At 35.5% G+C, this 13265-nt stretch overlaps 1 protein-coding gene across 7 annotated transcripts in view; it reads right to left on the reverse strand.

The window, feature by feature from the left end:
* Positions 1-13265, reverse strand: part of brd3b (bromodomain containing 3b) — a 42527-nt gene that overhangs the window by 20980 nt on the left and 8282 nt on the right. For 6 of the 7 annotated variants that reach the window (XM_056458706.1, XM_056458705.1, XM_056458708.1 and 3 more), the window contains exons 3-8: positions 10640-10777; positions 9843-9987; positions 9578-9756; positions 7467-7838; positions 5100-5228; positions 2112-2300 (exon numbers count right to left, since the gene is read on the reverse strand). In XM_056458706.1, coding sequence (XP_056314681.1) covers positions 2112-2300; positions 5100-5228; positions 7467-7838; positions 9578-9756; positions 9843-9987; positions 10640-10777 — 1152 coding nt within the window. The remainder of the gene's footprint in view (positions 1-2111; positions 2301-5099; positions 5229-7466; positions 7839-9577; positions 9757-9842; positions 9988-10639; positions 10778-13265) is intronic. The other variant, XM_056458704.1, reaches the window with a different exon arrangement.

Genomic DNA, 13265 nt, shown 5'->3' on the forward strand with positions numbered 1-13265 from the left:
AATCTTGGAATTAATCTAGATTAATCTAGATTAAAATGGCTCATTTGAATTCTGCCGAAGGCATTCAGAATATGTGTGCTACCCAAATAATGACTAAAAGTAAGTCTTTGAGAACGGGTTTCTCAAGCCAGGTGGCGCATTAAAGCAGGGGCTCATCTCCTGTTTCCAGAATTCATCACAAACTGCTTGAGAAACTGTTCTACTATGAGAGTTGATGATGAAAATAAATTATTTTCAATAAGATATACTTGTGTTTACTAACTGTTCATTCAGTTAAACATGAATGTTGAACTGTAGGCCTACATAAGCTTGAAACTGCGATTTTATGACCGACTTAATCCGACTAAAGTCATAACTGAACTAAACAGAAATGGAATTAAGATGTGGAGTATGCATATATTAGTGACATTATTGAAGTAAACACCGCAATCAAACTATTACTGTCATGTAGGACTTTTCGCCATATTTTCTGACACGATTCACACACACCACGAAATGTGGAAGTTTTTTCTTTCCATTTTGCATGCGTTATTAAGTTCCATAACACTCTCACCAGTTCTTACTCCTTGTTTGCATCTAATCTGCCAGTTTGTCACGGGGGCATGAATGAAGGTACCAATCCATGAATTAATGTCACCCAAAATTACAGGAATCACTTCACATAAACACCTTAACTATATTATTGTCTATCAAGGCAAATAACTAGATTGCAGATGTCTATGTAAGCGTAGTCAGTAGTGTCTTCCAAGTAAGTGAAAGATCCAGAAGGGCATACTGCTGATTTGACTTTCATTCACCGTCATTCATTTTAAAAAGCACCCCCTCCATTTTATTTGAATATGTTTTACTCGAACGCATAAACTCTACAGGTGCCTGATAGTTAGATGTGTAGCTCACATTAATCAGATTCACTCTAGTGAACTGCATCCATGTTAGCACGTCACGTGTGATGTGGTAATTTCACAGTAGGAATACACACAGGTTCGAAGACTCGTTCTCGCCACCTACAGTGCAATTCGGCCAGGTATACATCCACTCTAAAATATCAAGGTGAAAGGCATCATAGCTTGCGTAGAACAGACCCAGCTCCCAACCCAACTTTGAGAATAGATTAACGGCGATATTTTTTTTTAAATCGCCCGATAAGAGTCTCGTGTTAACGCAGCACGTTATCGGCCAACCACTAAATTTTATAGTACATTACATTACAGTCAGTCCCTACAGACTACGCACACACCTGCATCGCGAGCCGTGAATGCATGCGAAATATACATGAAGTTATCAAAATTTTGAACTTTAAAACCAAAATATAACCAATTTTTGTGACTTTAAAACCAAAATATTCCCATATTACCGATGTCGTGTTTTTCTTTGACATAAATTTGTCTATTAACGCTTCTGAAGCGGCAGACGCCATCATCCCACTCATCTGTGCTTTTCTGTTTCTGTTTATATTTTGTGGGCGTTCCGCATAGTTCGGTTGCGCAATGCTGTTTGGGCAGAACACAAGTGTGCTCACTTAGTCCGTCACACAGACACCATGCACACATTTGATCTGGGCAGGGGAAATTAAATACATATTTCATATCGCAGCCTCTTGCAAATAGCTAATCACAACGTTTTAAAACGAGATTGCGATTTGATTTCCATTAATCGCGCAGGCCTAACAATGGAAAATCAGCGCTGTTTAAGAACATGCTCAACAGCGCTCAAATGTTAGCAGGAAATGGACGTTTTTTTACAATTTCAGTATCTATTGGTACCGAATTCCAGTATCGTGACAACCCTAAGTGAAATCAAAAAACTGTCAGGTTGTACAGCATGCAAGCCAATGTATACCAAGATGCCAACACAAACTGCAGAGGCGGTAGAGGGTTAAACGTTCAGTCCAGGGTGAAAATGGGCACTCGTTTATTTCCAAAACATTACCAAAACAGATAACATTAAAAGGAAAAGAAAAGACGTCCGAATGACTCTGACACAAGCAGTCAGACTGGTCAGGCGGTGGTGGTGGTGGATGTGAGGGGAGCGGGTGGAGCCTCTGCCTGTCTCTCCACCCTTGGTTTGGATCTTGGTCCTCAAGTGGTGACACCCACCTGTTTGCCACTCACCTGTTCCTGGAGCTCAGCTAGCCGAGTGGCCCGTTCCTCCTCCGAGTCGGAGCTGGAGCTGGACGAGTCTGCGCTGCTCTCGCTGCTGCCCGTGCTCTTGCTCACCACCGCCGTTGCTGAAACCGCGTTTGGTGAAGACGGTTCTGCTGGTTCATCTGGCATCTTCGCGAATTTCATTTCGAACACATCCTGTGGGATATGGACAAATATGATTGGTGAGATCTGAAAAAACATTAGAAGGCTTTATAGTAATGCCGGGTTCACACCATACACAAATATTTTGCATTGATTATTAGCACATCCTGCGAGTTTAGACTAGGGATGCACCGATCCCGATACTTGGATCAGATATCGGTTCGATATCGCATATTTTTGCTGGATTGGGTATCGGCCAGCTGGTACCAATCCACACCCGATCTTGCGCTATATTCTGTGTAATTTATACGTCAACATTATAAGGCACTAGAAAGTTGTCATGTAGGTCTAATATATACTAAATGTTTTGAAGCCATTCCACAGTTTAATGTGAAGCACAGATGAATATTCAAGTGGTTAAATTCATGCTCACTTCAGTACATCGCGCCGCTGTGCCTGTCAATCATTCTCATTCATTCACAATTCAAACTGTGTGCCGCATTCATGACAACACGAAAAACTCTAAGACTATTTGTTTCTGTTAATATAAATAATCAGTGGAGAAATGCATTTAGTTTTGCATTACATAGGTTCATTTTGACCTGCAACATGGCGTTCATTGCTGTTTTATATCATGTTGCGCTGTGTCTGTTAGACCAGCAGATCGCATTCGCAGTACTGGAGTAGAGAGGGTTATTACCTGCTCTTCACACACAAAGTAGGCCTACCTGAAACTTTAAATGAGAAAAGGCTCAATAATACATTGCACAGATCCTCAACGCACTGATTTCTCCCCTTTGTGCTGCTATTTTAGAAGTGTCCGTATACTGGGCTGTCAGTGATGCAAGTGCTTCATTCAGGCACCGGCTATGCAGACGTGACATGCATCGCTCCGAAAGATAATTCTTACAATAAGTTTCTGTTCTCTCATCCTTCCGACTGAGTTTATTCTTCGGAGGGGAATACTTTAAGTGCTGCAAATAGGTTGTAAAGCCTGGCTCATTGTGGTCAAAGTAGTTGATTAAATAAATAACATGAAACTGACAGCCCAGCCCATATGAATTGTTATCAACAAAAAATTATTTAGCCTAATATAGGCTACTCTGAAACTGTGAATATTTCACTGTGATTTTATATATTAATATTTTATTTAACAGATCAGTTTTTCAGTTTGTGCGCTGAAGCATAGGAATTTAAGTGGATCTTGTTTTGAACTTCACCTTAAATATTCTTGTTTATTTTGTAGATAACTGACCAACAAAAATACATTAAAATAACCAACAAATTCTACCAAACATTACTTTCAAAAAGAAATTTTCAGACAAAAAATTATTTTTCAGACATGCTTTCAGTTTCTCCATCTCACTCGCCGCGAGTTTAGGCGACGGAATGTTAAAGTAAAACTGGCATCAGACTGTTTAGTTTAGTCTGCTTCAAACCTGCAGGAAAATATTTGGCTTAGCTAAAAGGCTGGTTATTTTTTACCAACGATTAGGGTAGCCCATTACAGATTTCAAAGAAAAATCTTAATATTAAAAAGGAAACATAAGCTGGACCACAACAGATCAGATCAATGTCATAACGAGTGCTCAAATAATGTAGCACATAGTTTATAGCAAGCATCATGTCTAGTTAGAACGTCATATACAGTAGGCCTATAGGCGTGTTATTTTTACTAAAGAAGATATATTATTTGAGTTTATTACTAGAAACTGTATTATGTTAATAAAAAATATAATAAATGTAAAAAAAAAAACAGCACAGTATCTGTCGATACTCAGAATTTTGCTTTCAAGATCTGATCGGTTCCAAAAAAAATGGTATTGGTGCTTCCCTAGCCTAAACATGGATATATCTACGGGTTCCCTTTGTACTTCTTGAAGACACAAAAATGCCAGACATGTCGACATGATTGGGCTCATGACACAATCCAGAGGAGCACAAAGCTCAGTGAATGGGGTATATGCACAGCTAGTATTTTTTAGCCAAAGATGAACGAACTTCCATTTTCTTTCATAAGGCTCCTTTTACAGCATCGATTTTGTAATGTAATTACTATATAATCGCTTAAATAGACTTTTATTCAGCATTCATTTAGCTGTTCAAGCTTAAAATTAGATGAAAGACTGTGTAAACACAAGCGCCGCCAGTAGCAGCAGGCTAAATCAGAAACTCCATTGAAAATACTGGTTGTTTCCAGTGCTACTTGTTTGTGATTGGTGCCATTTTATGACCTGCAGGATAGGGTTGCTGACAGGGTTTCTCGGATGGACACTAAAGAAATTTATAGACCGGTGTTTCTCAACCACGTTTCTGGAGGACCACCAGCCCTGCACATTTTCCAGGTCTCCTTAACCAAACTCACCTGATTCAAATCTTCAGCTCATTAGCAGAGACTGAAAAACCTGTAATGGGTGTGACAGGCAAAGGAGACATCCAAAACATGCAGTGCTGGTGGTCCCTCTAGGAACATGGTTGAGAAACACTGCTATAGATGATCCGTGTCAGAGGATGAGCGCCTGACCTCAAATAATCTGCAGTTGAGGGGTAGTTTCATAATTACATACAGATCCACTTACAGCATCAATAAAGCTGTCGATTTAGACTTAACAGGATGCTAAATGGATACATCAGGCAAATATTCTCAAGTTGAATTTTTTTTTAAAAGTAAAACATGTAAAAGATGTGATTAGGCAAATTCCACGCATTCATATTTCAGTAAAATTCACGCCACTTGGCAAAAATTATTTTCTATTTGTGTGTTTGCATAGACTTTGTATGTAACATAGTCGCGCAATTACTTAATTCTGCCTTTGGTGTGACCCCAGCATAAGTGATTTTTAAATGCCGTACCTGGAGTTTTCTTGCCATGGCAACGACCTCGTGATCAGGAGGGTTGTATTTGTAACAATTTGAAAACATTAACCGAATATCTGCTGCAAAGTTTTGGGCGTCTGGGTATTCTCGACTGTCCATCTTTTTCTGGAAAAGAGACATTGCAGGAGATACAGTTTAGTAAATAAAATTACACTGTAGTAAATCAACTTTTTAATATTTAATGAAAAAGTTATAACCTAAATCGTAAAAAAACAATCAAATACACACACAAATTTAGTGAGATCAAATGCTATTGCTTTTGAAAAAAAAAGGTAATGTAATACATGTATAATTAAATATTTAATATAACACATACGTGAATAACATACAAACGTAATATATGGATTTATAGTTAAATATATTTAGACAGAACTACTGATGATTTTTCTTACAAATTAAAAAAATTTAAATAAAAAGTAGTAGTCAGTGCTATGTTTGTTTTTAGACTTGAAATTTGGAAGAATTTGATTATCAAATAAAACAAAAAAATTGTTATTAATTTGCTTTTGGAAACCAAATAAATAATTTTCAATGTTTTTCATACTAAAAGTAGAAAATAAGCAGCATCTCTTCTAAATAAAATAACACTTGTATATCTTGTAAATAATATTTTAAACTGTGCATTTCTTGCATTTTCTGCAATTAAATATTTTAATGTAAATAATAATTTTAATGTAATGGAAAATATGCCATCTCAAGTCAATGTAGTGCAAAGAAAGGCTCAAGAATTCTACTTGACCAGAGATCAGATATGACTGCAAAGCGGCCGCAGAAGCATAAATCAGCCTCAGCCTTAAGAGCGGGGACATGTGACTCCACATTGTGGTGGGAAAAATTTATAACATTTTATTTTTTTTTTTTAAGTATTTAAAAAATAATAAATTTAACCTGTAAAATTTAGATTAGATTTAGATTATAAACTGAAAAAATTATTCAAAGATGATTACTTGGATTTACTAAATTTTTTTACGTTAAGTGGTTATAAACAATTTATTTGGGCTGAATTTAAACAAACAAATTGAGTTGAACATTATTACATTTAATTTATTTGTTTAAATTTAACACAAACAAATTGTTTGCAACAGTTTTGCATGCAACACTTTTTTCAGTGTAGGCAGTGTTCATTAAAAGCAAATTAGTCTTTAGTCTTTTGACTAAAATTCCTTCTTAGTTTGTCATATTTTAATCTTCTGAATCATTTTAGTTTTAGTCGACTAAATTTCATAAGATTTTAGTTGACTAAATCTACTCTAAATCTTAATCTAAATTTAAGAGTAATTTAATTAAAATATTGTAGACGTTTATTTATACAAAATATTATAACTTAAAATGAAATAAAATCGTCTCATTAAAATATGGATTATAGCTTTTCCATTGAAGACCAAAAATTAGATATGCATTGTTTATTTATATCTTAAGTAATATGTAAAATTATGTGTGGCAAGAACAGTAGACTAGTGAAAATGCAGGGTTTTTCTCTCAGCTGTTGCTATCTCATTATAAATAGTTTAATCAGACAGACGCCCCTATGGATGAAGCAATCGCATCCCACGTCTACAGTGGATCCGTTACTTTTCAAATGTGTGTGTGCGCCATGCATTACACACCAAGATTAATTCTGATTGCATATTTACCAAAATACATCCCTGAATCACATTCTACTTTCATTTTTATTAGTAAACGAAAATGTCAGTATATTTTTATTATAGTTGTTGTTGTCATTACTTAATTTTTATTTCATTTTAGAAACTTGTTCACCATGAAAATTATGATGAAAATTTTTCGTCAACTAAATTAACTGGTTCTGAAAGTCGATTTTGATTACTTTTTGATTAATCGCCCAGCCCTAATTAGACCTTCATAGAAATCAAAACCAATATCTAGTATAAGAGACTGTTTTATCTTTTCTTTATCTTCCTATATAAACAGCTAATCAGACATAACGTAAAATCAATCACAAATACACAACTCCTTACCTTAACTGTATAATCATAAACAGTTCAGTCATCAAACCCTACATGGTATATTATCACGTGTCACAATGATTGGCTTCTGTCATTCATGGTGAAAATTTAAATAATCCACACTGTAGTGTAGTGTAGTCCTGCAGTATGCTATCAAAGTCTATTTGAAATCTTCCACCTCCACCTGTTAGTATTTGCTATGGGATTTATGTGTGCCTATTTACACAGCAGCAGCAGCAGAATATCTTACATGCTCACAGCAGCATGTCTATAAATCTTCTGGTTTTAAATCTATATTAGCTACAGATATTATTATACACCAATATATTAACTTCTGTTTAAAAAATGAACCAATTGTAAGGTGAATTTTAGGCCATACTTTGACAGTGCTGAGGTCCATCGGTTGCTTGATGATTTCATGATAGTCGTGTAGCTCCAGGGCCTCCGCGTCTACGGGCTTGTAAAAGGGCCAGGCGTAGGCTGCGTGCTTCTTGGAAAGCATCTCTTTGAGAATAGTGTCACAGTATTTGAGATGATCGTTGAGCTTGCTTTTCTTGTTGCCTGGCTGCTGGACGTCCCCATCCTCCAGGTCCTTCTTGGGAGGTTTAATGGGTCGACCTGTGCTCTCTCGTCTGGAAATGACTTTACTGTGTTTGGACTCCAACATTGCAGTGGGCGACTCACTTCGGCTGGCAGTGATCGCGCAGGTTGTCGGTGTGGTGGTGTCTGCTTTCCGCTTCACCCCTTTCTTCTGAGGACAAGGATATAGGCGTGTGTGTTAGAACATAATTAAATAATGAAATGAAAAAAAAAAAAGAAATAAATTCTCAGCAGTTTGCTTGACCAACTTGATAATTAAGCTCGTTTAGGTTTTTAAATCAGACCGTAATCTTCTTTAGAGAAAGGAAATTTGTCATTCGCTAGGACAGTGTTTTTCCCAACCCTGCTTCTAAAGGCACACCAACAGTGCACATTTTCAACTTCATCCCAATCAAGCACACCTGAAACAACTCAGAACATTAGAAGAGACTCCAACACCTGAAATGAATGGGTCAGATAAAGAAGACATCCAAAATATGTACTGTTGGTGTGCCTCCAGGATAGGATAAATGACAGATATCGAACTACTTCATAGACTACAAATTTTCAAAGCACAAACTTTAGCTATGCAATTAAGCAAAATATTGCAAATGTGCATATTGCACTATAAATATTGCAATGGTTTGCAATAATGGAGGTATTTAATACGTAACTAACATAACAGATGCTGAAAAGTGACCAAAATACATAATTAAGATAACGGATGCTGGAAAATGACCAAGCAATTAAGCTATTTAAAGGAATAATTCGCTTAAAAAAACAAAAACTTGTGCACCATTTACTCACAGTGGAGCAAAGTGGTGCGGCTATTTATAGAATTTTTTTGTTTACTTTGTTCAAATGTATGATTTGTTTTATAAAACATGGCTTTTATTGAACATGGCTGTTCAATTTTTAGGCTTTCTACAGGTTTCATCAAGTCAAATTTAAGACTTTATAAGACCATTAAAAGGAAATTTCAGACTTGGGGCGTACTCACACCAATAATCGGGCCATAAAAGTTAGGCATGCCTGACAGCCTGACAGAATTCACACCCAAGCCCAACGAGTACATTTTGATTGACAGTTCTTTAAAAGCCCGAACCTGTTTATGATATTAAATTCTAAAATATTTAATTCTAAAAGGTTTCAGCAAAAAAATTTCTTTAAAAAAATGTTTATATAAATGCAGAAAGATAGAAAGATTGTAAAGATAGAACAATTGGAAAGATAGTGATTAGACCGATAAAAAGATTAGACAATTAGATATGATATTTAAGATATAATTAGATATTTCATAACAATATATGAAACGATATGAAGATAGATAGATAGAAAGATAGATAGATAGATAGAGCGATAGGTAGATAGAGCGAGCGATAGATAGATAGAGCGAGCGATAGATAGATAGAGCGAGCGATAGATAGATAGAGCGAGCGATAGATAGATAGAGCGAGCGATAGATAGATAGAGCGAGCGATAGATAGATAGAGCGAGCGATAGATAGATAGAGCGATAGAACGATAGATTGATAGATAGAACGATAGAATGATAGATAGAACGATAGATAGAACGATAGATAGAACGATAGATAGAACGATAGCTAGATAGATAGATAGATAGATAGATAGATAGATAGAACGATAGATAGATAGAACGATAGATAGATAGAACGATAGATAGATAGAACGAGCGATAGAACGATAGATAGATAGAACGATAGATAGAACGAGCGATAGAACGATAGATAGAACGATAGATAGAACGATAGAACGATAGAACGATAGATAGATAGATAGATAGATAGATAGATAGATAGATAGATAGATAGATAGATAGATAGATAGATAAGCTGAACATATAGAAAAATACTCCGCTATGATGAGTAAACACGTGTGTAGCTGCTCTTACTTTGACCACAGGCTGTGCAGTTGGGATCATGGCTGTGGCAGGGGGTGCAGCTTGTACATTGGTGGTGATGGTGGCGACTGGAGTGGCAGCGATTACAGGAGTCTGAGCCAGCTGCGGAGGAGAGCTCGGACATGACGACGATGGAGATCCAGGAGTCAAGGCTATCGATTGCTGGTTTTCTGTTTGAAAGAGTGAACGACATGGTCAGATGGATACTCTCCTCAAAGCAGCATCTTTCAGAGCTTTGTGGTGTTCAGTCAGTTACCTGAACCAGGGGGTGCTCCGGGTTTCCGTGCTTTGCCCTTAGGTGGTGGGGGTAAAAGCTCCACCTCCTCCTGGGGCATCTGAGCTACCTTTTGGAGGAAAATCTTTTCCAAGGCTTGAGCCATGAGAACAATGTCGTCTGTGGGCTGAGGACAACAAAGCAAAGACAATTATTCTAGATCACATTTACTCTATTTCCACACACACACTAGGGATGCACAATATATTGTTTCAGCATCGATATTCAGGCATGTGATCAGTCGAGGATAAATATAAAATATGTTTTTATTTTATAAGAGAAACAAAAAAAAATTATAGAATTGTTGAAATTTTGTAGTTTGTAATTTTTTGTGTGCAATATTTCACATGAATTTAAATGTTTTATCTTTTTATTTCTAAAGATGTTTAATACTTAAATATTGACTTAAATATTATTTTAATAAATATTTGTTTAATAAATCTGTTTTGTTCAAATGCATCCAAATATATTACTTCTATTCACTGAAAATTTGCTAAAAATATTTATTTTCAATATGAGGTGTTCTCATTTATGCTGTGCACTGCTAGTAAAATAATATGTACTGTCATCATGGCAAAGAAAAAAATAGTTAAATTATTAAAAAATAATAATTAAAGCTATCCTGTTTAAAAAAAGTGCTGAAAAAGAGCTCTCAGTTAAACAGAATTTGGCAAATATTTGGAAAACTATTAATTTCACACTGAATGCTCCTCTAGATACACAAAAGTATAACAGGAAAAACGTTATAATTTAAATAAATATTAAAAACCAAAACGTACCTTGTTGTAGATGTAACAGTTTGTGAACATAGTGTTGAAGTCCTGCATGCATTCTCCAGCAGTCCAATAGTAATTATTCTCAAGCCGCTTCTTTATGGTTCCCATGTCCATTGGATTCTTGATAACTTTATGATAGTCCTACATGACACAGATGATAAATTGATAAACAGATGATAAAAAGGTGTAAAGCACCAAATAGAGAAAAAACCAAGCCTAAAAAGCCAACAATTGGAGTAAAAGCTATACTTATAGAAAATGAATAGCACTTATTGCTTACTTTAGTAATCCCAAAATGCAAATATTTTTTCTTTTAAAAATATAATTTCCTTTGGCAACATTAGAGGTGCAGAAATTAAACCAGTCAATTTTAAGTCAACTTTTAAAACATCGCTTGCAGTCCAAAATATGAAAAAAGGGAATAACTACATTTCTAAAACATGTTTTTGTATTTTTAGTATTTTGTCTGCTTTACAAATGATGATTAATTTAATAAAAAAATACATTAAAAATAATATTTTAAAATGCCATTAATTCCACTGATTGAAGGTTCATTTTTTATCATCTTTAATGTAGTCTTCAGTGTCACATGACATGATACTTTAGAAATTTTCCAATTTGTTGCTCAAGAAACATTTAAAGCAGTTATTTTTTTTGTTAAAATCTTTTAGTGTAAACTATAATACATTACCATTTACAAGATTGTTTTTAATTTGTATAATGAAATTTGAACCTAGTTCAGCAAGGATGATTTTAAACAATAAAAAAAAATCATGGAAGAATTCTGAGAAAAAAAAAAAATACATTTTTGCAAACATTTAAAATGTAAATCGTGTAAATTGTAAATCATTCTTTTAGTTCAGTACCAAAAAACACTTTTTTCATACATATACATTTCATACATATTATCATGCGACAAGGTAGACTAGAATATTGATACCAAAAATTCAGACTAGGCATAATAGAAAATAACTGCATTTTCAAAAGTTTTCATATAAAAAAAATAATAGAGCTCATTTTAAATTGTTATTTTACAATATTACTGTTTTTACAATCTACCCAATCAAAAAATGCAACATAAGGGATTAAAAACAACAACAATTTTCTATTTCAAATATGCAGTTGAAATTAAATTATTATTCCTCCAGTGAAATATTTATTCTTTTAAAAATATTCCTCAAGTCTTTGCCTTGATGACAGTACATGATATTTAACAAGATATTGAACAAAAGGATTAAGGGTGTGTCAGAATCCACTTTAAAGACGGAAAAATAGGCTCTTGCTCTAACAGGGTTTTGCATATTCTCTTAATGAGTTATGGGTGTGTTTTGAGTATAACTGCATAAAACCAGAGACTTATCTCCCAATACCTTTAAGAGTCAGTTATTGCGTCATGGCGCATTTGCTTTTTGCTACATGGCGGACTTTGTAGGTGGAAAAACTGAACGCTTCACTAGCAAGAAAACAGTCAAACAAACCATCTACAGTGTGAGGATAAAGAATGAGCCTCCTCCAGTCGGCCTCTTTACTTTTACTCCTTTACTTTCGCGGGGTAAGGAAACGGTGGAAACTCACTCCACTGAAGATATCCATTAACCTACATATTTAATGTCATTTGTTTCGAAACTATTTCTACATTCAGTTGTAATTCATTCATTCATTTTCTTGTCAGCTTAGTCCCTTTATTAATCTGGGGTCGCCACAGCGGAATGAACCGCCAACTTATCCAGCATTTGTTTTACGCAGCGGATGCCCTTCCAGCCACAACCCATCTCTGGGAAACATCCACACACACTCATTCACACTCATACACTACGGACAATTTAGCCTACCCAATTCACCTGTCACACATGTCTTTGGACTGTGGGGGAAACCGGAGCACCCGGAGGAAACCCACGCGCACGCAGGGAGAACATGCAAACTCCACACAGAAACGCCAACTGACCCAGCCGAGGCTTGAACCAGCGAACCTGCTGTGAGGCGACAGCACTGCCTACTGCGCCACTGCGTCGCCCCATTCAGTTGTAATTTCCAGCAAAATAATAATTGAACAATAATATTTACGTTTGGTAAAAAAAGTTATATCCAAACACACATCCTATTCTTATGCCCCCCATATGGTGATGCACACGTCTCCTTTTATTAAAACAAATATAAACATGCACATAATAAATAGCACTGCTAATAATAATAACATTATACAAATGCAAATTGTTATGAATAAACTGAAAGACCAGCTTTTAGTTGGTCAACGGCACGGTCTATTTCAGCTTCTCAAAATAGCGACACACCTCCTTTTTAGACCAGCACACCCATGAGTCCACAATGTGGCGCAAAATGTGAAAATTACTGTTGCGCTGGTCTTGCGCCTTATTGCGCCAGGTGTATGATAGGGCCCTTTATGTTAACTATAGGCAAGTTATTAGATAATCATGTTTTGTTCTGCAGACAATCAAAAAAAATCTTAAACAGCCTAATAATACAGACTTTACAGAAGTTATACAGAATTTTAAAACTTTAATAACTGCTTATATTCCAGCCATAATCAAAGAAATAAAACTTTCCCTAGAAGAAAAATATTATCAGAAATACTGTGAAAATTTCCTTGTTAAGTTACTTGAAAAATATT

This window comes from Danio aesculapii, chromosome 5, assembly GCF_903798145.1.
Source record: "Danio aesculapii chromosome 5, fDanAes4.1, whole genome shotgun sequence".
In the NCBI taxonomy this organism is placed as follows: domain Eukaryota; kingdom Metazoa; phylum Chordata; class Actinopteri; order Cypriniformes; family Danionidae; genus Danio; species Danio aesculapii.